The 22,928-nt window shown below is 55.6% G+C and overlaps 2 protein-coding genes across 3 annotated transcripts; both read left to right on the forward strand.

Annotated features, from left to right (window-relative positions):
- The first annotated feature begins 9,774 nt into the window (after positions 1–9,774).
- SLC38A5 (solute carrier family 38 member 5) lies at positions 9,775–16,073 on the forward strand. Of its 2 annotated transcripts, none has more exons than XM_074278016.1 (16): positions 9,775–9,876; positions 10,426–10,494; positions 10,586–10,655; positions 12,206–12,321; positions 12,410–12,483; positions 12,602–12,694; positions 12,825–12,909; positions 13,665–13,750; positions 13,892–13,950; positions 14,064–14,180; positions 14,507–14,586; positions 14,751–14,851; positions 14,986–15,101; positions 15,200–15,344; positions 15,425–15,528; positions 15,665–16,073. In XM_074278016.1, the coding sequence occupies exons 2-16, from the start codon at positions 10,427–10,429 to the stop codon at positions 15,767–15,769; spliced, it is 1,419 nt and encodes a 472-aa protein (XP_074134117.1). In that variant the 5' UTR covers positions 9,775–9,876; position 10,426; the 3' UTR covers positions 15,770–16,073. The 2 variants fall into 2 exon arrangements, with proteins under 2 accessions (XP_074134117.1, XP_074134118.1); XM_074278017.1 differs by having other exon boundaries at positions 13,668–13,750.
- A 1,488-nt stretch (positions 16,074–17,561) lies between these two features.
- Positions 17,562–22,012, forward strand: WAS (WASP actin nucleation promoting factor). The gene is made up of 11 exons (XM_074278018.1): positions 17,562–17,756; positions 17,950–18,090; positions 18,186–18,272; positions 18,454–18,556; positions 18,981–19,049; positions 19,147–19,327; positions 20,347–20,389; positions 20,508–20,661; positions 20,937–21,334; positions 21,566–21,674; positions 21,806–22,012. The coding sequence occupies exons 1-11, from the start codon at positions 17,637–17,639 to the stop codon at positions 21,859–21,861; spliced, it is 1,461 nt and encodes a 486-aa protein (XP_074134119.1). The 5' UTR covers positions 17,562–17,636; the 3' UTR covers positions 21,862–22,012.
- Positions 22,013–22,928: the final 916 nt, after the last annotated feature.

Consider the following 22,928-nt stretch of genomic DNA (forward strand, 5'->3'; position numbering starts at 1 on the left):
TCTAGCTCCAGGAAGTCCCTTCATCAAGAGATTTTAAGCCTGTCTACACGTGTGGGTTACAAAGTGGCAGAAAAGTACTTGGTAAGGCCAGAGGTAAAAGGCCAGCAAGGGGTAGAGGATGGCGTTCTTGGAGACGGTGCCATTTAGGTTGGGCACAAATTAGCCTGCAGAGAGAAGGGGAGGAAAGGAACAGAGGCTAGAAGGTAGAAGAGGGGAAGCTGGGTTGAGAGGCCAGAGCATGGAGTCTGGAGAGCAGTGCGAAAAGGCTGCAAAGGCTTTGTGAACGCCAATGCCAAGCAGAAGTAGTTGACGCTGACCCGATAGGGCTATGGGCAAAACCACATCTTCATTAGGAAGACGGATTGGCGGTGGGAAGTGCTGCTGGTAAGTGACTGCACTACAGGTAAGATGGAGGCAGATGGAAACAGAAGAGTAGACAGATGTGAAAGGTGGAAGGAATTGCCTTGATATGGTGAAAGGAGAATCAGCTCCATGTTGAGTTTGAGGCTGGAAAGAAAAATCTTCTGAATGACTGGAAATAGGAGTCTTTGCCTTACTGGAGATGATAGTTTTGTAGTCATTTCCGTAGAGGGAGTGGTTGGTAAATGGGGCCGTGGATGAGATTGAGGGGAAGAGAAAGAGAGAGGGAAGGAGGGGGAGGGAAAAAGGAAAGACCAAGGATAGAGCCCATTAAGAGTCTGGAAAGATATAAGAAAAAGAATTCAGAAATGAAAAGAGAAGAGAAAGCCATAGAGAAAAGTAAAGAGGATGACTGAGGACACGGCCCTGAATTTGACCATTGGGAAATTAAGGAAAGCTGTTTTAGCCGAGGGACGGAGGTACAAGGAAACCTAACAGGAGACAGACGGCTTGGTCCCCAGAGTTGAACCATAAAAGCGGGGAGGGAAATGGGGGGCTACTTGGATGGTCCGCAAGCCTAAAGAAAATTTGAGAGATGCTAAAAATGAGTTTTAAAACAGTTGAGAGACTTAAGCATTTGGGGTGGTGGGAGGGGAAATCTGCTGAGTGGGAGATTGGAGTACAGCAAGGTACCGGCAAAAGGGCTATGAGGAAGAGACTCCAGGGTATAGGTTGAGAGTCACTTTAGTCAAGAGTAAAGCTATTTTATTTGAAAGCACAGGGAGTTCTGGGTAACTGGCTTCAATCTTCTCCATCATCTGGTGTAATTGGCTCAAAGTTGAAGTAGAATTAGGGCCCAGAAGAAAGGTTTAAAAAGGTCTCTGGGTCCCCAGAGACATAGGTAAGACGAGGGGAAAAGCATTCTTGTTTTTGAGCAGTCACAAGGATCTGTGCATTTCTAGAGAGTGCAACCTGTTGAATCTCCAATAACACATAGCAGAATCAATAAGGCCTAGCTATGATTTTAGTGAGATCACATGGTAGGGAAGGGCCCAGAGAGGACACAGAGCATTCTGATTTTCCTCTTGGAATGATTCAAATCCCTTGGCCTTCCAGACCAAAGTGCAGCCAAGTGGGAGATTTTATTTCTGCTCCCCCAACTGCAGGGTGAAAAATGACTCCTTGAAGGAGAAGTAGCTGCTGGATGACCTGTGCTTGCCAAGGTAAGCTTGAGAAAAGAGTTCCCGGAACTGCAGTTCCTGACTGTCCTATTCTGCCTTTCTGTTCCTTTTGCTGATGTGAACACGTCAGAGACTAGAGTTCCTGAAAATGGACAGTTTTGACCCTTGGAGATTACCTCATGGGTAGTCCTGAGATTGTCAGGTATAGGCCTCCCAGAGGGAGATTTCCTTAAGAGTGTGTGTGTGTGTGTGTGTGTGTGTCTGTGTGTGTGTGTGTGTGTGTGTGTGTGTGTGTGTGTTGAACCCTTGTTCGACTGAGATAAGAGCAAAGGCCCTCTGCCCGCTCCCCCCACGCCTTCTCCCGTGTTTCTATCTACTTATCACATAACCCACCAAGTGTGTTCCTCCTCCTTCCCTCCTTTCCCCTTCTCCTCTTCAGATCCTCCAAACAGAAGCAATCTACCTCCCTCTTGGTCCTTCTCACTTCACTCTATCAGTTTGTGAAAGTCCTCCCAGGTTTCTCTGAAACCATTCCTTTCATCATTTCTTATATAGAGAATGATAGGGAAAAAATAAAGGAAACAGCATTTATATTGAACCTACTGTGTACCAGGCACCATGCCAAGCATTTTCGTAAGATGATCTCATTTGAGCTTCGAAACAACCCCAAGAGGTAGGTGCTGTTTTTATTTCCATTTTGCAGTTGAGAAAACTGAGATAGGGGAAAGCGACCCTACTCAGGGTAGCACAGATAGTGGTAAGTATAAGAAGCAGGATTTGAACTCAGGTCTTTTTTTTTTTTTTTTCCTCCACTTAATAGTATTTTTTTTAATTACATGTAAAGAGAGTTTCCAACATTCACTTTTATAAGATGTTGAGTTCCAGGTTCTTTTTTTCTTCCTCCTTCCCCTCTCCACCTTTCGAGACAGCAAGCAATCTGATACAGCTCATTTAAACACATTTCCACATTAGTCAGGTTATGAAAGGAGCAGAACCAAAGGGAAAAAGCTCAAGAGAGACAAAGCCACAACAAAAGCGAAAACGGTGTGCGTCCGTCTGCACACGGGCCGCACGGTTCTTTCTCTGCATTTTTCCATGAGGATTCTTTTGGAATTGTATCGCTGGGAAGAGCTAAGTCTCTCAAGGGTGATCAGCGCTCAGCCTCGCTATTACTGTGGACTGTGTCCTCCTTGGTTTGGCTCACTCCACTCAGCCTCAGTTCCTATAAGTCTTTCTCCTCAGGTTTTTCTGAAATCTGCCAGCTTGTTTCCGTTACACTCACGTAGCCCAATTTCTTCAGGCACTCCCCAGTTGATGGCCATCCCCTCCCCTCAATTCCCAATTCTCTGGCTGTACAAAAAGAGTTTCTATAAATTTTTTTTTCCCATTCATATGGGTCCTTTTCCCTCTTGTATAATCTCTTTGGGATCCAGATCTAGTAGTGAGGCTGCCGGATCAAAAGGCATGCCCAGCTTGAGAACCCTTCCTTTTATCACCCCACCCTTTCTTTCTTTGATCCCCTTTTTACATCCAATTCTGCTGTTGGGTAACTCAGATTTTTATACCCAATTGAGTGTGAGTGAATCTGTGTGTGTGTGTGTGTGTGTGTGTGTGTGTGTGTGTGTGTGTGTGTGTATTCTTTGCTCTTTAAACTAATTCAGATGGGAGTAAGGTCCAAGCATTGTCTGTCTCCCTCCTCCATTCCCCCCTCTAGTGTAAAAGTTCTTTGCCTGGCTCTTTTATGTTTTCCTTCTCTCTTTTTCCAGTGCATCTTTCCTTCTCACCAATTTTTTGAGATCATCCCAACATAATCACTTCATACTGCTGCCCTGTGCCCAAGTACACTGCTTCTCACTGCCCTCGGACAACGTAAATGCATCGTCTTCCCAGACAGGAACATAAAGACTTTGTCTCTTTTTTTGGCTTGCTCTTGGTTATGTTTTTATGCTTCTCTTGAGTCTTGTGAGTGAATGCCAGATTTCTGATTCCACTCTGGTCTTTTCAGCAGGAATACTTGAAAGTGATTTATTTCATTTTTTGCCCCTGAAAGAATATGATCCTGGGGAGGTCATTCTTGGTTGTAATGGGCGCTCCTTTGCCTCATGGAATATCATATTCCAAGCCCTCTGCTCTCTTAATGTGGAACCCGCTAGATCCTGGGTGATCCTAACTGTGACTTTACAAGATTTGAAATGTTTCCTTCTGGCTGTTTTTCTCCTTGATGTGGAAGCTCTGGGATTTGCTTATAAGATTCCTGAGAGGGGCAACTAGGTGGCTCAGTGGCTAGAGCACCAGCCCTGGAGTCAGGAGGACCCGAGTTCAAATCTAGACTCAGACACTTCACACTTCCTAGCTGGGTGACCCTGGGCAAGTCACTTAACCCCAATTAGCTCAGCAGCAAAAAAGAAAAAAGAAAAAGATTCCTGAGAGTTCTCATTTTAGGATCTCTTTCGGGAAGTGATTAGTGGATCTGTTCAATTTCTCATTGATCCTCTTGATCAAAGATAGTGGGGTGTTTCTTGAAATATGATATCTAGGCTCTTTTTTTTAATTGTGGCTTTTATATAGTATAATAACTCCTTTGAAATTTTCTTTATTGTTTTATTTTTCTAACTATATTTATTATTATTATACTATATAATATTATTATTGTATTAACTTTTTAATACTCACTCATTTATGAATCAGGAGAGAAATGTCTCTCGGGGAGACGGGGGAGAGGGAGGGAGAAACATTTAGAACACAAGGCATCACCAGGGTAACTGCTGAAAACTATCTTTGCCCGGGTTTTGTTTGTTGGTTGGTTTGCATGGAAGGACTTTCTGTGAGAGAAGTAGCAAGATGGCAATGATGTCTCCTGCCCTCGCTTCCTTGATTACACTGAATATCCTACAGGGAACTTTGCAAAGTAAGGGGGCAGCCAGCTTGTTGATGTTCCTGAAATGTGGGGACGTTTTCTAGCTTACCCAGGACCACAGCTGGGTACAACACCGACCCTTAAGCCTCAGGTCCAGAGTTCACGGCCCCCAGGGGAAGGTGGTTTAAGCTTCCGGGAAGCAGGGGCAAGATTTTATTTCCTGGGCACTAGTGAACTCCTTGTGCTTAGAACCAGACTTATGGCGGTACCAGACCAAAAAACCAGTATAATGACTTATAATTGGGAACCTAAGCTAAAGACAGCCCCACGGTCCTCCCCCCCAACAACTCTCCACTATTAGTAATGTACCCTTCCCTGTAGCGAGCTGTCGTCTCCAGAAGCTGCCGGATCGCTCTCTGGGAAGAGATCTGCTGTGTCTACTCAAATCTCTCAGACAGATTCTTCTTCCTGTAACGAGTTGTCTCCAGGCAGTTGCTGTTAACTCTTGTCCAGAGAAGTGACTTCCCTTCCTGCAGAGAGCCCCGTCAGGCCTGATGTAATGCAGAGTCTTCTCCTATCTCTAGTGGTGTCCTCTTTTATCCTCCCAGAGAATGGGCGTGGGATAATGCAAGGGCTTCTGGGAAGAACCACTTCAGCCAATGAGCTTGCTCCTTCTATCAAGTCAACCTGAATTCTCACCTTGTCATTGTCCAGACAACCTGAGTTCTCACCTAGTAATCCTAACACTTCCTCATCACAAGGGATTAGACAACAGATGCTAAGGGCTCTTGGATCATGATTAAGGGAATATTTTAGCCAAAATCTCAGCGCTAAATGGCTTTAGAGTCTACACTGGATTGCTTGCCGTCTAGGGGAGGGGAGGGGAGGAAGAGAAGGGAGGGGGAAAATTTTGGAACACAAGGTTTTGCCATTGTGGGTGCTGGAAACTATCTTTGCATGTATTTGGAAAAATAAAAAGGTGTTGTCAAGAAAAAGTTAACCTCTTTTATGCTGGCAAAATTTTCACAACTGAGTGGCTTTCGAGAAGGGAATCAGGGAAGACCTGAAGGAAGAGAGAGCTAAAGAGAAGGTGTGGAGCTCTGTGGTGGGGGCTAGAGCTGGGATTGTGGCCCTCGGGGGGAGGGAAACCCGAAGCCTCTGCGGGAGCTCACTGCCCACCTCCCCTCATGCTTAGATCGGAGGACTCCCTTTTCCGAAGGGCTTGTGCTTGAGCCATGTATACTTTTGAAGACAACACATGTGTGATCGTGTCAATGCAAAGGGATGACCCCTCAGGGGCTGAGAACAATCTAGCTTCCTTTTAAGGGAGGGCCCTCAGCCCACCCACTGGGATCAAACTCCTCGGGAGGAAGCAGCCCCTCAAGAGGGGAGCCTGGTCCCCATGCCAGTTCCTCCCCTCCCTTTCCCTGACCCCCGGCAGAGCCGGAGCATTTCCCATTCCCACCCCCTTTCCTGAATTGCACAATTTAAACAGGTGAAAAAAAGAGAAAGGTTCAGTGTCCAAAGTGGGGGCTCTCCCATTGGTTATTTCCAGAGCCTCATTCTTCTCAGAGGCAAAACATGGGGTGAGGGCCAAGGAAAGCAACACTGCATAATAACCAAACGGAAAGAGAAAGGAGAGAGTTGGAGACAGAGAAACAAAGAGGCACATGGGGGGGGGGGGAGGCAGAGCTGGGAAAAGGCAGAAAGAATACAGAGAAGACAGTGGGGGAAAGAGGAAGGCAAAGAGAGTGAAGAGGGGAGACCCAGGAGGTTGACAGGGCAGAGTCAGGTCTGAGCCAGTCCTAAGCTGCACTCCCAGAGATCACCGGCATCATGCTGCAGATGGGGAGACTGAGCCTGAAGGAAATTTGGGGCATTATCCAAACCATAATTCTCTAAAAAAAAAATTTTTTTTTAACTGAACAAACATATTCATGGGTCATTTTTCAACACTGACTTTTGCAAACACTTTTGTTCCAATTTTTCCCCTCCTTCCCTCCACCCCCTCCTCTAGATGGCAGGCCGCCCCATACATCAAACTGTGATTCTTGTTGAGTGATCTAGACCAGCGTGTGTCCGAGGTGGGACTTGAACTCGGGGCTTCCCGTCTCTTTGTCCACCACGCTAATATTGTTCCATTAGACCTCAGTACCAAGGTGAGGAATCGCCGGTTGACAAAAACTACTGGGAGAACTGAAAGCGGTCTGGCAGAAGTGAAATGCAGAGCAGCGCTTCACATGGAGCAACAAACTCCGGATAGATGGGAGACTTAGTCACATATAAGTCACATCATGAATAAATCATAAGCACCAGAATCGGGCTCCTTCTGCAATTACGGCCCACCGGAGAATACACAGGATCACAGAAGATGAAAGGGACAACTTGGGTCCCGGAAAAGCAGATGCATTTTTGCACAAATAAACCCAATGCAGTAATTAGGAGGGAGGGAGGGAGGGAGGGAGGGAAATCTCTGCCACAATTTTCTCAAAGAACGATTCCAATGTACAAGGACAAGAGCCACTTCATAATAGATAAACAGTCAAAAGGCCCTTCTCAAAGGAAGAAACCCAAGATTTGATTGATACTTTTTTTTTTTTTTTAGGCTGGGGTTAAGTGACTTGCCCAGGGTCACACAGCTAGGAAGTGTTAGGTGTCTGAGACCAAATTTGAACTCGGGTCCTCCTGAATTCAAGGCTGGTGCTCTATCCACTGCGCCACCTCGCTGCCCCCTGATTGAAACTTTTTATTGACAAAACATATGTATGGATAATTTTTCAACAGTGACCCTTGCAAAACATTGTGTTCTCAACTTTCCCCTCCTTCCCCCATTCCCTCCCCTAGATGGCAGGTAATCCAAAATCTGACAAGTGAAAGGGCTTTCCACCCATTAGGGAATGACTGAAAATACAATGGAAGGTTCTCGTGCCATAAGAAAAAAACAAAATGGACAGTTCCGAGTCACAGAGAAAGCTAAGGAAGCTTCAGAGAATAAAGTAAGCAGAACCTGGACAGCAATTGATACCATAACAACAGTAATCTAAATACTCAGCTTTCCCCCTCCCAAACACACACACACACACACACACACACACACACACACACACACACACTCTGACTTTGCTTCTTTTCCCAGAATCCTAAGGGTTCTCCTGAGGGCTTAGGTTGCTAGTACTTTGCCTCTCTACATGCTTCCCCTTAATTTGTCAAGCCAAACTTAAGCTTTTGGAAAAAGTTCTTTACTCAGACGGTAGAGTGGCAATGATTGGTACAAATTATCCCTTCCCTCCAAAAAAAGCTTAGACGCACTTTCCCCAACATGGCGTTGATGGGAAGGGTCTTTGGAAAGTGCTCCGGTCTGTCCGTAGAGAACACTTGTACCGGACAGTTACCTCACAACCCTGGCTATCAGAAAGACTGTCTCCTCTTCACACTTCCCCATCTCCATGTGTGCCTGGGCCCTCTGCTCACGGTCAACCGTGTCCTTTCCTGCTGGTTCAGAAGTGGGAGTGCCGGTGCTGGGATGTGAAGTTCCCAGGCCCCCTAGTCCTTGCAAAATGATTGCTTAGGAGGTTCTAGGAAAAGGCTTTAATGTCTGATTGACTTTGTGGATTGATTCATGGGAGTGAGAGCAATCCCGCCAGCTGCTGCAGCCAGTTCCCCAGGGAAAGAGGAGGCTCGGGCTGGGAGCTTCAAACCACTACCATCCTCTGCCCTCGCTGGAGATAGCCCAGGACCCCAAGCCTTGAGAGAACAGTGGCCCTCCCACTCCAAACTCCTGGACCTGCTTCCAGGCTAGCCTTCAGGGAGAGGAAGGGCCTGCCTTCTTAATCACCCCCGTGCCAACTGCTACCAGCCAGAGCAGGCAGATGAGCATCCCAGGCCTGGAGGGGCAGGGCTGCCTGCTCCATTCCCCCCCCCACTCTGCCAGGCCCTCCCTCCCAGATGCATCCCTCCTGTTCAGAAGCACGCCCAGTCTCCTCCACCATTAGGCACGGTATCCACTTTTTCTCCTTTAACAGGTCACTTTCTTATATTTTTGTCTATTCTTTTCAGTCTTTTGATTTCTTCTATACCTATCTAGTTATACTGTTTAATCTTTTTCAGGGGCAACCAGTTCCTACCAAAATGGGGAGAGCAGTAGGCCTAGAGTCAGGAAGTTCCACTCTAGCCTCACACACGACATGTGTGACCCTGGGCAAGTCACAACTTCCTCAATTTCTCCATCTCTAAAATGGGACTAACAATAGCACCTATCCTCTCCCAGGGTTATTGTCAGGTCCAGATGAGGTAGTGACTGTAAAGTGCTTGGCCCGGTGCCTAGCACACAGTAAGCCCCGCAAACGTGTTTTTAATTACTCTTATTTCTCATCCGGTGTGGTCACTGGCTTCTATTTGGTCTGCTTCATTTTCAGGGAGCCTGTTTGTGGGCCAGGTTTTGTACGTCTTGTGCCAAGCTGCTAATGATCTTTCTAGGCCTTTCTTGCAAAGTTGGCTTCCAATTTTCCCCTCTAGCGCTCAGTCCACTTAGAAAACCATTTCAGACTCTTAAAGAACCCCTCTTATTTTGTCTCTTCCCAGAATTCCAGTTGAGTCTGTGCTCCAGCTGGGGACATGCAAGCTTTCAGTGCTCCCCAGGGTGGGGGTCTGATCCAGGGCAGAAGCCAATCACCCCCCCCTCCCCAACCCGAGCTCTGCCTGTTCCCAGCCTGGGCTTGGGCCTGAGCCAGAGGAGAAGCTGCTGGTCTCGGCTTCTGTCAGCCAGCTGTCTGGCTTTGCTAGTTTGGGGCAACAGAACCCCCACGTTGGTCTGGGGTTCCCATCTTGGCCAGCCCTCTGTAGGCTTCAGCCTTTGTATTGCCCTTCTCCTTAAAAAAAAAAAAAACAAAAAACCAACCACCCTTTCTTTTGGCCCTGCTGGCCCTTCCCACCTTTTGTTCATCTCTCCTCTCTCTTCTACCCAGACTCCTCTGGAAAGGCAATCTGCCCATGGGCTCCTCTTGCTCTCATCCCCACCAGCCACTTCTCAGGCCTTTGCCCCTCCGAGAGCCGCAGATTCTTAATTGCTGGATCCAAAGTGCTTTTTTCCCAGCCTCAACTTCTTGCCTCTGTGACCCTTGATCCTATTGCCTGCCTATCGATCCTCTGGGCAAGAGACCAGTGGAGGCAGTGCAGGGGGCAGGGCCTCCCCGGGAGGCGGCCTCCAGAATTGCCAGGGTGCTGCAGGAGAGATGGGGGGTTGGAGGGCGGAAAGAGCCCGGGGTGAGGGAGGGTTCCCAGGAGGGAAACTGAACTTGCAGCCCCAAGAGAAAATACGGGCTCCTGGGGCCAGGGGCGGGGCGCCCATGGGGCCGGGGGCGGGGCTCCCGCTGGCGGGAGGAGGAAGGCGAGGAGGCAGGAGAGGCTGAGGAGTCCACGGCTGAGCCCCCCGGCAGCTAGCAGGCAGACGGTCCGCAGCCGAGCCCCAGGGAAGCCAGGGTTAGCGAGCAGACGGCCCGGGTGGGATGCGCCCCGGCCCCGGCCGTGCCCCCCCCCAGCGCGGTCCTCCCCCCCCCAGCGGGCCTGTTCTTCCCCCCTTCTTAGGTCCTTGCCCCTTACCCCTCTGGGCCCCCCCATGCTTGCGGCGCTGCCCCCTCCCCTCCCTCCCGGGCCTTCCTGAGCCAGCCCTTCCTCAACGGCAGGCACGGGGCTAGGCACCCAGAGCGTGGAAGGAAAAAATGGAACTGTGTCCCTTCCGCCAGCCCCCCAGTTTCCTCCCTGGCCCCCGCAGCTCCATTCTGTCTGTCCCCCCCTTTCCTGGGCTTGCTCTATCTCCGGGTGGCCTCCTTCCCTGTCAGGAGGTCCCATCAGCCCCTGGGCACATGCTCCTGGCCATGCGTAAGGGAGGGGGTGCCGGCCGGCGGGGGAGGAGAGTGGAAGTCCCCGGAGAGCTGGCCTAGTGTGGAAGGGGAGCGGGTCCCGGGACGCTCCTTTCTGCCCTTGGCGCCCAGAGACTCGGCCTGCCCCCAGCCAGCCTCTCTCTTTCAGGATGGAACTCATGATGGGGGAGCCTAGGATGAACGGCTTGGTCCCCAGGGGCCCCCCAGAGCCTGAGCAGTAAGTAGGGGACTGGCCATGGGGAGGGGGGGCCTGGGCACCAGATCCGGGCGACCCACGAGGCCTCCGCCCGTCACTTTTGCCCCTCCAGGTCCCAGGCCGAGCTTGCTGGCTTCCTGCCCCGGCCTCCCCCAGGGAAACAGGCTGTGCAGTTCTCTGATGTGAGTGCCCCAGCCCTTTGTGTGTGCCCCAATGCCCCCTGTGTGAGTGCCCCAATGCCCCCTGTGTGAGTGCCCCAGTGCCCCCTGTGTGAGTGCCCCAGTGCCCCCTGTGTGAGTGCCCCAGTGCCCCGTGTATGAGTGCCCCAGCCTTTGTGTGTGAGTGCCCCAGTGCCCCCTGTGTGAGTGCCCCAGTGCCCCGTGTATGAGTGCCCCAGTGTCCCCTGTGTGAGTGCCCCAGTGCCCCCTGTGTGAGTGCCCCAGTGCCCCCTGTGTGAGTGCCCCAGTGTCCCCTGTGTGAGTGCCCCAGTGCCCCCTGTGTGAGTGCCCCAGTGCCCCCTGTGTGAGTGCCCCAGTGCCCCCTGTGTGAGTGCCCCAGTGCCCCGTGTATGAGTGCCCCAGCCTTTGTGTGTGAGTGCCCCAGTGCCCCCTGTGTGAGTGCCCCAGTGCCCCGTGTATGAGTGCCCCAGTGTCCCCTGTGTGAGTGCCCCAGTGCCCCCTGTGTGAGTGCCCCAGTGCCCCCTGTGTGAGTGCCCCAGTGCCCCCTGTGTGAGTGCCTCAGTGCCCCCTGTGTGAGTGCCCCAGTGCCCCCTGTGTGAGTGCCCCAGTGCCCCCTGTGTGAGTGCCCCAGCCCTTTGTGTGTGAGTGCCCCAGCCCTTTGTGTGTGCCCCAGTGTCCCCTGTGTGAGTGCCCCAGTGCCCCCTGTGTGAGTGCCCCAGTGCCCCCTGTGTGAGTGCCCCAGTGCCCCCTGTGTGAGTGCCCCAGTGCCCTGTGTGTGAATGCCCCAGTGCCCCCTGTGTGAGTGCCCCAGTGCCCCGTGTATGAGTGCCCCAGCCTTTGTGTGTGAGTGCCCCAGTGCCCCCTGTGTGAGTGCCCCAGTGCCCCGTGTATGAGTGCCCCAGTGTCCCCTGTGTGAGTGCCCCAGTGCCCCTGTGTGAGTGCCCCAGTGCCCCCTGTGTGAGTGCCCCAGTGCCCCCTGTGTGAGTGCCCCAGTGCCCCCTGTGTGAGTGCCTCAGTGCCCCCTGTGTGAGTGCCCCAGTGCCCCCTGTGTGAGTGCCCGTGCCCCCTGTGTGAGTGCCCCAGCCCTTTGTGTGTGAGTGCCCCAGCCCTTTGTGTGAGTGCCCCAGTGCCCCCTGTGTGAGTGCCCCAGTGCCCCCTGTGTGAGTGCCCCAGTGCCCCGTGTGTGAGTGCCCCAGTGCCCTGTGTGTGAGTGCCCCAGTGCCCCCTGTGTGAGTGCCCCAGTGCCCCCTGTGTGAGTGCCCCAGCCCTTTGTGTGTGAGTGCCCCAGCCCTTTGTGTGAGTGCCCCAGCCCTTTGTGTGAGTGCCCCAGTGCCCCGTGTGTGAGTGCCCCAGTGCCCCGTGTGTGAGTGCCCCAGTGCCCCGTGTGTGAGTGCCCCAGTGCCCTGTGTGTGAGTGCCCCAGTGCCCCCTGTGTGAGTGCCCCAGTGCCCCATGTATGAGTGCCCCAGCCCTTTGTGTGTGAGTGCCCCAGTTCCCCCCCTCTCCCCCCATTCACCCTAGCCCCTCTGATTCTCTTCCTGTCCCACATTGCAGTTTGAGGGGAAGACATCTCTGGGCATGTCGATGTTCAACCTCAGCAACGCCATCATGGGCAGCGGGATCCTGGGGCTGGCCTATGCCATGGCCAACACAGGCGTCCTGCTCTTTTTGTGAGTCTGGCCTTCGGGCCTGGGGTGGGCTCGGGGGGATGGCTGGAGGGCTTCCCCACTGAGCCCGGCCATGTGCTCTGTCCTCCAGAGTCCTCCTGCTGTGCATGGCCCTCCTCTCGGCCTACTCTATCCACCTCCTGCTCACCTGTGCCGGTTTTGTTGGTGAGTCCCCCCCCCCCATTCAGAGAAACCGTCCCTGCTGTCCCTTTGCCCTTCCCTTGGCTGCTGTCTGGTTTGGATCCTAATCCCCTTGACCCCTGACCCCCGACCCCCTCTGCAGGGATCCCGGCCTACGAGGAGCTGGGTCGCCGAGCCTTTGGGACATCAGGGAAAGTGGCTGTGGCCGGAGTCATCTGCCTGCACAACATTGGGGGTGAGGCCATCTGGAGGCCTGGGGGGGGGTGGGGGGGCCGCAGCAGGTGACAGGCTCCGGGCTCCAGGGTTGAGGAGCAAGTGCAGCCCAAGGCTTCAAGGCCCCTCCTCTTGCCCTGCCCCCCTTTTAGCCATGTCAAGTTACCTCTACATCATCAAATCTGAGCTGCCCCTGGTCATCAGGACCTTTCTGGACGCGAAGACCACAGATTCCAGGTGAGCACCCACTGCCACACAGAGACAGTCACACACGACTCGTCCCATCCGTCGTCTTTCTCCCCATTGCACTTTGGGGCGGAGTTGTCTCGGGCCTGGCAGCCCGGCCTCAGCGGGGCTTTCCGTCCAGCAATGAGCAACTGGTTCGCCTTGTTCTGGCAGTCCCGGCCTCCAGTCGTCAGCCCAGCTTGTCTGGCTTGCCGTCCAGCTGTGGCCGGCCGTGAGGGAGCAGCTGTCTCTGCTCACCCAGCCGCCCAGCTGTCCCCGGTTAGGCTGTCTGGCTCCGAGGGACCGGTGGGCTGTCCTGCCGGGACTCTCCCATCTGCCTGGCAGGGTTCACTTGTCTGGGCTCTTGCCACCCTGACCTAGCTGTCTGGTCAGCTGTGTGACTGGAGGGCTCTGGGAGGCGGGGGTGAGGTGGGGAGGGAGCTGAGTGTCAGCAGCCTCACGTGGAACAGTTGGGGGGCATCCCAGAAAGTGGTCCTCATTCAACTATTCCTTTCCACAATGTCCCTGAGCCTCTGCTGGGAGAGCCCCACAGAAGGGGGTGCTCTTTCACACTCTGGCCCGGCTCCCGGGTGCCAGGGATCGTTTTTCCCCACAAGTGCCCGGCCAGGGGCACCAGGCCCGCCCGTCACGACCAAGTGGCTGTGCTCTGATGGGCCATGCCCGGCTGCCCCCGACCACCCATGTCGGGGGCTGGGTTTGCCTTTTGCTGCCAGGGCAGCCTCAGCTCCATACCCTGCCATCCCCAGCAGCCCCTGGTTCTTGGATGGCAACGTTCTCATCGTCCTGGTCAGCATCGGCATCGTCCTGCCCTTGGCCCTCATGAGGCACCTGGGTAAGTCGAGGAGGAAGCACCAACCTCCTTGGGAGGGGGGAGGAGAGGGATGGCAAGGGAGGGGGATTGGACCTCAGGGCCCTCCCCCCCTCCCCGGTCTAACCATTCCCCCGTGTGTGTCCCCATCCCTGCCCTGCACAGGGTACCTGGGCTACACCAGCGGCCTCTCTCTCTCCTGCATGGTCTTCTTCCTTGCCTCTGTGAGTTCCAGGGCCTTGGCGATGGGGATGGGGGTGGGGAGGGACTTGGGGAGAGGGCCAGGTGGGGCTGGGCTAGCCCCACCCTGTGTGGCTCTGCTCCCGCCTCCTCGCAGGTGATTTATAAGAAGTTCTCCCTGGAGTGCCCCCTGACCAGTGGGAACTGGACCACGAGGCCTGCCCAGGGCCTCAATGACACCTGCGAGGTCCAGTTTTTCACCATTAACTCCCAGGTCAGGCCGCGTTCCCCATTCCCCCTCCCTCCCCGCTCCCCCTCTTCCACCCTACCGTGCTTAATACCGGTGCTCGGAAGCCCATCCCTGTCCCAGTTTTAGGTTAGGCCGGACCAGGGTCCGAAAGGAGGTGGGGGAAGAGTGCTTCCGGGGAGCCGCCCGGGAGACATCTGGCCATCCCCGGAAGCTCAGATGCCCCTGATGAGGGGCCGGCTGGGCCGGAGAAGAGTCTGAATTGGGGTGGGGGGAGCCCATTGTGGGGAAAGTGTCAGCAGGGGCATCATGACAGCATCCCTGGTGGCTCTGGCCCCCCCGTTTCCCCCCAGACAGCTTATACCATCCCCATCCTGGCCTTTGCCTTCGTCTGCCACCCAGAAGTCCTCCCCATTTACACAGAGCTGTGCAGGTATGGAGGGACATTGCAGTGGGAGGCCGGGGAAGCCAGGGAGGCGGGGACCCAGGTCCAGGACCGTGGCGGACCCCGAAGATCGAGGAAGGAGGAGCCGGGACGGGAGGATGCGGGTGGGGGGCCCCGGATGGGGACCGTGCCCTTTCTCTGTCGCCATCCAGACCGTCCCAGCGCCGGATGCAGGCCGTGGCGAACATGTCCATCGGGGCAATGTTTCTTATGTATGGGCTGACGGCGACATTCGGTTACCTCACCTTCTTTGGTGAGAGGGGGAGGGAGGTCCCGGGATGGGAAGACGGGGAGGCTGGAGGGGGATCGGGAGGCTGGAGGGGGGCTGGCTTCTGCTCCGGGTTGACATCTGTGTGTGTCCACATGTGCATGTGCCCGCCTTCCCAGGCCACGTGGAGGCGGAGATGCTACATATGTACAGTCAGGAGGATCTGCTGATCCTCTGCGTGAGATTGGCGGTGCTCATGGCGGTCACCCTCACCATCCCTGTCGTCCTCTTCCCGGTGGGTGAGCCTGGATGGGACGGGGAGGCAGAGCCCAGGGAGCAGGCTGGAGGCGGCCCGGGCCGTCTGTGACCCCGGTGCCATCTGCCCGCCTCTAGATCCGCCGAGCTATCCAGCAGCTCCTGTTCCCCACCAAAGCCTTTAGCTGGACCCGGCACGGCACCATCGCCCTTGGGCTCCTCGCCTTGGTCAACGTTCTGGTCATATTCGTGCCCAACATCCGGGACATCTTTGGAGTCATCGGTCAGTCTCCTTTCTTTCCCCCACCCCTCCTGACCACTGCCTCCACAGGGCCACCGTGACCATCTTTTCCTTCCTCCCAGGAGCCACATCGGCCCCTAGCCTCATCTTCATCCTCCCCAGCATTTTCTACATCCGAATCATCCCAAGGGACCAGGAGGCCTTGGCATCTCGCCCCAAGATCCAGGTGGGAGGGCTCATCAAAGAGCGGAGAACAGGAAGCCGAGGCAGCGGGTGGGAGGCGGGAGGAGAGCAAGGGGCGGGGGCCGGGGAAAGGAGGAAGAAGCCCCCGGCTGCACTGAGCCCCCTTTCCCCTCCCACAGGCCGCCACCTTCACGGCTCTGGGCATCGTGATCATGGCCATGAGCTTGGGCTTCATCTTCACCGACTGGGCAGTGACCGGCCAGAGCAGGGGGGCGGGCCACTGAGCCAGAGGCCCAGCCAGGGCTCCCCCACCCCAGCCACCCCGCGCTCCGCTCACCTCTGGCTGCCTGCGGGGAGTGTTTGTGTGTTTGGGCGGCCGGGCCGGGAAGGGAGAGGGCTCCTGGGGCTCCGAACAATCAGCCTGTTCCAGAGGAAGGGCCGGGCTGGGCTGGGTTCTCTCTCCCTGCGGGGATCAAAGTCCCTGGGAGGAAGGGGAGCCCCAGCCTGGGGCCTGTTGGCCACCCCCCACGAGAAGACCGATTTGGCTTCACCTTTGAGAAAATGCAAAGAATAAAGAGAATCTGGGGAGCTTGGCTCTTGGGTCATTGTGTCTGAGACCTCGGCCCCAGAGGGCCCTGGGCAGGAAGCCGGGGAGGATGGGACGGAAAAGGGCCAGAGCGGGCAGCTACTCACACGACGAGCCCCCTGCCAGAGATGCTCCCTGCTCCGGGCTCGGCCCTCTGGCTTCTGAGCCCCCCCATTCTGCTTGCTTTGAGAAGCCCGGGCCTCGGGCCCCCGAAGCCTCCCTTTTCCACACTCTTGTCCACTTGCCGTCCTCCCTCGAGTCCAAATGAGAGCCCTCCGTAGTGACGTAGCCCTGAATGACAGCCACCACACTGCACATGTCACATGCGGGGCACACATACGGCGCGCACACACCAGATACGTACACACACATACACTCATTGTGAGAGAGTTTCTCGCCCCTCCGCCAGTTCTCTATTCAGCTGAGACTCTCCCGTCGGGCACTTTCTGAAGCCCACATGGGACTGGACGTTGGCTACCTCCAAAGCATTCTGGGACAGTCCCCTGAGCCCAGCACGTGGCTCGGCCAGTGGACATTCCTCCGCCCGGCGCCCGTTACCAATCTGCCAACTGCTCCATATGTGTGCATGTCCACCTTGTGCCCCCGACATGTGGTGGGACAAGGCGGAGCCCAGGAGGCCACCCCAGGAGGCCTCCCCTGGCCCAGTTGGCATTAGTGACCAGGATTGGCATGGGTCTGAATCGAACTCAGCTCTCCCTGGGCTCCCGGTGGGGCAGGAGGCCGCTCCTGCGGATGGGGGGGGCTGAGGCCAACGTAACCTATTCTCTGTCCTGGGGAGTCCACCCGAGCTCTCCGCAGCCCTCACTGGCTTTTTCTGGGTGCCGTGAGTGCATCCGGGAATGTGATCGGGGGCCACCAGGTGGTGCTGCGGCGCACATTAGCATCTGATCTGAAATCGGGGAGACTCCTCTTCCTGAGTTCAAACCCAGCCTAAACATTTCCTAGCCCTGGGACCCCGTCAGGTCCTTCACCCCCATCTGCCTCAGTTCCTCATGTCAAATGTCCCGCAGAAGGAAATGGGGAACCTTGGCGGCTCTGGGGTCACAAAGATTCAGGCACTGTTTGGATCAGGGATCTGCCCGGCTCCTCTTCCCTGTGGGCCTCTTCCCAGAACATCTTGTTTTTCCTTATTAAGGCAGAGATGGGAAGGGAAGAAAAGCAGAGGACAGAAAGAGACCAGAAGGGAGGAAAAGAGACGAGGAACGGAGCCAGGCAGTGGAGAGCCCAGCTCCGGCCTCTGCCGGGGGCCTCTACTCAGCGCTCCTTCCTCTGAGCTCGCAGACCGGGGAAGGCGCCACGAGAGATGAGAGGGGTGAAGACAGAGATGGTGGAGAGGAAACCAGAGCCCGAGAAAGGGAGCTCGGGAGACCCCAGACATTGCAGCAGGCCCTGGCAGGAAGGGCCAGGCTAGGGTGGGGGCCCAGGAGGCCATTGGTTGGGACTGGGGCAATGTGGTTTTCTTGGCTTCCTGTTCACTGGGTGCGGAAGTTCCCCTTCTTACCCGACACTGCTGCTACTTGGGAGGGCAAGAAGGAGAGGCTACCATGAGCCGGGGGCCTCGGGCATCTGGAGAGCCCCCACAAAAGCAGCAGAACGTGCCCTCCGGCCTCCTGCAGGACCATGAGAACCAACAGCTGTTTGGCCTCCTGGGCCGAAAGTGCTGGGTCAGTGGGAGCCTCGCCTCCCTTCCCCACTGCTTTCTCCTTGCTCTGCAGGGGACCCTCCCTCAGGAAAGGTGGGGGGGGGGGCGCTGGAGCCGGATTCCTGGTGGTGGGGGAGGGCTTCCCGCTCTTCTCAGGCTCCTTTCGGACCTCCACTTAACTTTCTCTCTCCATCTTGGGGGCTGCCTGGCTACAGACCCTGGCAACCTCCGTGGCCCAGCTGTACCTGGCACTCCCCAGCACAGGCGGGCGCTGGCACAAGGAACTGAGTGGAGCCATCTGCTTTGTGAAGGACAACCCTCGCCGGTCCTATTTCATCCGCCTCTATGGCCTCCAGGTACAGGCCAGGCCCCTGGCCCAGCCAAGGTCGCTCTGACTGTCTGTCTCCTGGCCAGTCTCACTCCGAGTTTCTTTTTCCATCCCTTTCCCTAGGAAGGCCGACTCCTCTGGGAGCAGGAAATCTACACTCAGCTGGTCTACTCTGCCCCCACCCCATTCTTCCACACCTTCCCTGGTGATGTGAGTAACAGAACGGGGCAAAGGGGATTGTGGGAGAGAGGGGAGCATGTGTTGGGCTGCCCCAGGGATATAGGTTTTTCCATGAGTTCAAGGATCTGGGAGGCTGGTGTTTGGTGGGGGATGAGAATTGGTGCTAAGCACTTTGGGGTGGGGGGGCGATGGCAATCGGGGTCCTTCCCAGGACTGTCAGGCTGGCCTGAACTTTGCTGATGAGGCTGAAGCTCAAGCCTTTCGAGCTCTGGTGGAGGAGAAGATCAAGAAACGAAGCCAGAAGCAGAACGCTGGTGAGAAGGGGGCCAAGGTCAGAGGGCAACTTGCCGTATCCTTCGAATGGATTTCTGGGCCTTCTCTTGTATCTCAGACTCTCTTTTTGAGCCTCTGTTTCTTGTGTGTGTGTGTGTGTGTGTGTGTGTGTGTGTGTGTGTGTGTGTGTATGTGTGTGTGTGTGTGTGTGTGTGTATGTGTGTGTGTGTGTGTGTGTGTGTGTGTGTGTATGTGTGTGTGTGTGTGTGTGTATGTGTGTGTGTGTGTGTGTGTGTGTGTGTGTGTGTATCTCTGACTCTATCTCTCTGACTCCCTCCCCACACACACCCCCATCCCCTTTCTCCTCCCTGTGCCCCAAATAATGCTATTTTCTTGGGGTGGGTGCTGAGCTGGGGGGAAGACTACATAAGGGAAATGTCATGACCTCTGCCCTTTATCCTCCAGGATCTCTCAGCACAGAAAGAAAAGGGGGCTCGACACCCCTTCCTTCCCAACCCAGTGGAGACCTCAATGGTAAGCAGGGGGCTAGGCCCAGGCAGGAACAGCCGGCTCTGAGTTTGCCCCTTGCCCCTTCCATAATCCTCCTCCATTTCTCCTCCTCCATCTCCAGTCCCGGCCAGTACCCTGGGCTCCCCATCTCTGGGCCTGGTTGCTGTGGACATACAGAACCCAGATATCACATCCTCAAGGTACCGGGGCCTCCCTGCACCGACTCCTCCTCCCCCAGACAAGAAGCGCTCAGGGAAAAAGAAAATCAGCAAGGCTGACATCGGGGCCCCCAGCGGATTCAAGTGAGGTCCTTTGCTCCCCACCTCCCCTCCCCAGCCCTGCCTCTCTCCCAGACTCCCTAGAGAGGACTCTGAGAAGCCAGGCTGGAGGTTTAGAATGTGCTCATGTGAATCAGAGCCCTGGGGCTTCGAGCTGGGACGCCCCATCCCAGCACCCTTCCCACTTGCTCTCAGCAAGCATCTGCTCTAATCAGCATGCGACTCATGGGAGGTAGAGAGCCCGGCCAACTTTTCCAGGGGACTCGGAAGTCAGGGAGATCCCTTTTAGCTGGCGGGATGAGGGGGGCCGTTCTCCCAGACCAAGAACACGTAGGCCAAGCCCGGGGAACGGCTCAGAGAACAGAATCGGCAGGGCCGGTGGGATTGAGGGGACGCCCCTGGGGAAGGGTTGAAAAGTCTGAGGTTGCTCCCAGAAGCCACAGGGAAGCGCCAACACAGATTCTGGAAAAGCTGGGAATATGGGTAATTGGGAGGCTCCTGGCATTGGCAGGAACTGGAAGGTTCCAATGTGAGTTTGAATTTGGCTTCGGGCTCAGCCCATTGGCGAGGGAGCCTTGCCTTCAGAGGACACTAGAAAGGCCAGAAGCCCAAGAGTTCCAGGCCGGGAGCTTTTGGGCAAATTAGAGGGGCGACGGCTCAGGTATTGTCAGATGGGCGAGGGGATACCAGGAGCCCAAGAATAGGTCCGGGGATTATGTCCTACTCGGAAGGAGTAGGTTCCATTGAGTGGCCACAGGGAGTCACAGAACAAAGGTGGGGGGAACCTAAGCTGCTCTGTGGGCCCCAGAGAGAGCAGTGAAAAGAGGTCAGGGGAGGATGGATTAAAGAGACAAGGAGGGGGCGATCCTCTGGGGTGAAAGGCTGAGACTGAGAAGCAGGAGAGTTCTTTCCTTCGGATTTGAGGGGGATCAGCCCCAGAAGTAGAACACAGAGGAAACAAGAAGGCAGCGGGGAGGGAAGTGAGGGGAGTCGGGAACCACGCTCCTGTCTCGTCCCTAACCCAAACTCTCGGCCTTCTCCAGGCACGTCAGCCACGTCGGATGGGACCCTCACAGCGGATTTGACGTAGGTTCCCTTAATATCCTTGCCCAGAGCCCCTTCTCTCCATTCCCCCTAAGCCTTCCCCCCCCCCAGGAGTTAGGATTGGGCCTCCGGGGGACATCTGTGACCCTACCTCCAACAGGTCAATAACCTGGATCCGGATCTGCGGAGCCTCTTCTCCAGGGCTGGGATCAGCGAGGCTCAGCTGACAGACACAGAGACCTCCAAGCTCATTTATGACTTCATCGAGGACCAGGGCGGGCTAGAGGCTGTCAGAGAGCAGATGAGGCGGCAAGGTAAATACCCCCATCTTGGGCCCTTGAGAGCCCCACTGCAGAGCCTCAGAGACCCCCTCCTTCCGCAACCCCTGGAATCACAAACCCCGCAGACACTGAGGCTGGGCCCCAGAGGCTCCTCGTGGCAAGACTGAACTCCAGCTCCTCCTGCCCATCCCTCCCGGGGAGATCTGGAAGTGCACAGGGGCAGAGGGAAAGGGGATACAGTAGGGGATGGATGTGTGCACCCCGCCATCTAATTGTTTGCCCTGTTCTTGCTTTTCTGCTCTCGGCAGGCCCTGTTCCACCCCCTCCGCCCCCATCTCGTGCTGGGGCCCCTCAGCGGTCCCCTGGCTCCTCTGTGACTGGGAGCCGGGGGGGCCGGTCAGGACCCCTCCCTCCAGTGCCCTCCGGGACCGGCGGGGTCCCCAGTGGGCCTCCACCAGTTCCACGGGGACCCCCACCTCCTCCCGGCCGTGTCGGTCCCCCCCCTCCACCACCACCTTCCTCCCACTTGGGACTACCAGCACCCCCACAGCCACCGCCGCCTACCCCTGGGTCGGGACCACCGCCGCCTCCGCCACCGCCGCCGCCGCCTCCTCCGCCATCCGTGCCTTCGTCAGGAGGGACCGTGGCCCCTCGAGGCCGAGGGGCCTTGCTTGAAGAGATCCGCCAGGGCATTCAGCTCAACAAGGTGGGGCTGACGGTACTTGGCAGGGGTGAAGATGGCTGGATTAGGGATGTCTGGCTGGGGGCGGGGAGAAGCTGTTGGGGTAGTTTGGTGTCATCACGGAGTCACAGAGAAGGGAATCTGCAAGATGAACAGAAGAGCCATGGGGCGGGGGCAGGGGATCCCCGAGGATGAGGATGCTTAGTTTTGGAGTACGGAGTTGAAGCTTTTTAACGGGTTCCGACCTCTTTGCAGACGCCAGGGGCCCAGGACATCCCAGCTCCCCCGCCCCCAAGCTCTGAGGGCCTGGTGGGGGCCCTCATGCACGTCATGCAAAAGCGGAGCAAGGTCATCCACTCTTCAGGTGAGAAGTGACATGACCCCCAGAGACAAGGCTGGCTGGGAGCACGGCGGGGGGCTCCCAGGGGCAGGGGCTGTTGGTGGTCTTGGGCCTCAGGCCCCCTGCACTCATTCTGGCCCTTCGTTCGCTCACAGATGAAGGGGAGGACCAGGGTGGCGAGGAGGATGAGGAGGACGAATGGGAAGATTAAGCAAGCCCTGGCCTCGGGAAGAACAGCCTCTCCCCGCCGCTTGCCCTGAGTGCGCCTCCTCCCTTCTCAGAGTTCAGCTCCCGTACCCCAATGTGCCCCTGCACTGTAATAACAATGCCAGTTTTGAGAAATAAACTTTCTGCTAACTACTGCCATGGCTCCGTGGTCTCATTCTCCTTGAGGAAACCCTCCATCCTTTCTATGGATTGGCCTTTGACCCACTCCCTCTTTAAGCCCCCATCATTGCGTTTCCAACGAATCTTTAATCTTGCTTTCTCTCACCCTCCAAGGGTCATTTTTGTGGCGTCATGATCTGCAAAGCGATATAGTTCTTAGGAAATACACCTTCTCTGGGATACCCGAGGAGGCGAAGTGCTGCAGGATGGCTTTCGCAAAGCTGGAGCAGTCGTCCTTCCTGTCTGTATCTCTGCTCCGCGAGCTTGATCCTGTTACCTGGAAAGACTGAAGGATGGAACCAGTGAGGAAAAGCCTTCCCTGCTGGCAAGATTTCTTCTTAACATCCGTGGCTCCCACCTCAAACAGGGAAGACAGCCCCAGTTTTTCCTGTGTACCCCAGCTCTGGACAATCTGGGGTGGCAGAAATAGCTAATTAAATGGCTAATTTCAATGAAAACAATTATCTTAGCAGATTCTCCGGGTTTTGAGAGCAATGATTAAAAAGTTTGGCAATTTGTCATTTTAAGGTGGCAAAAAAAAAAAAAAAAAAAAAAAAGTCCTGAAACATAGGGGATGATTCCAGGAATTTCCCCCTTCTGAAAGAAAAGAAAAAGGAAAAAACCAAACTAGGTAAATAGCAACTTTTTGCTAAGTCTTCCTTGCCTCCCATCTTGTCCGGAGTCCGGTTCTGGGAAGGGTTAAGGGGGAGGTGAGTTCTCCGAGAGCCCCCCAGCTGTGGATCACAGCATCGGAAGGAGCTGCAGGGCAGCCTTTGCTGACACACGTGTTTCAGACTGGAGGCAGACGGAAGAGGAGAGAGCTCAGACAGGACACCGGCCTCAGTCAGAGAGGTCAGAGAACAGCAACTGCCTCTCAGTCTCCTTGTGTCC

This window comes from Sminthopsis crassicaudata, chromosome X (assembly GCF_048593235.1).
Source record: "Sminthopsis crassicaudata isolate SCR6 chromosome X, ASM4859323v1, whole genome shotgun sequence".
NCBI classification, from domain to species: domain Eukaryota; kingdom Metazoa; phylum Chordata; class Mammalia; order Dasyuromorphia; family Dasyuridae; genus Sminthopsis; species Sminthopsis crassicaudata.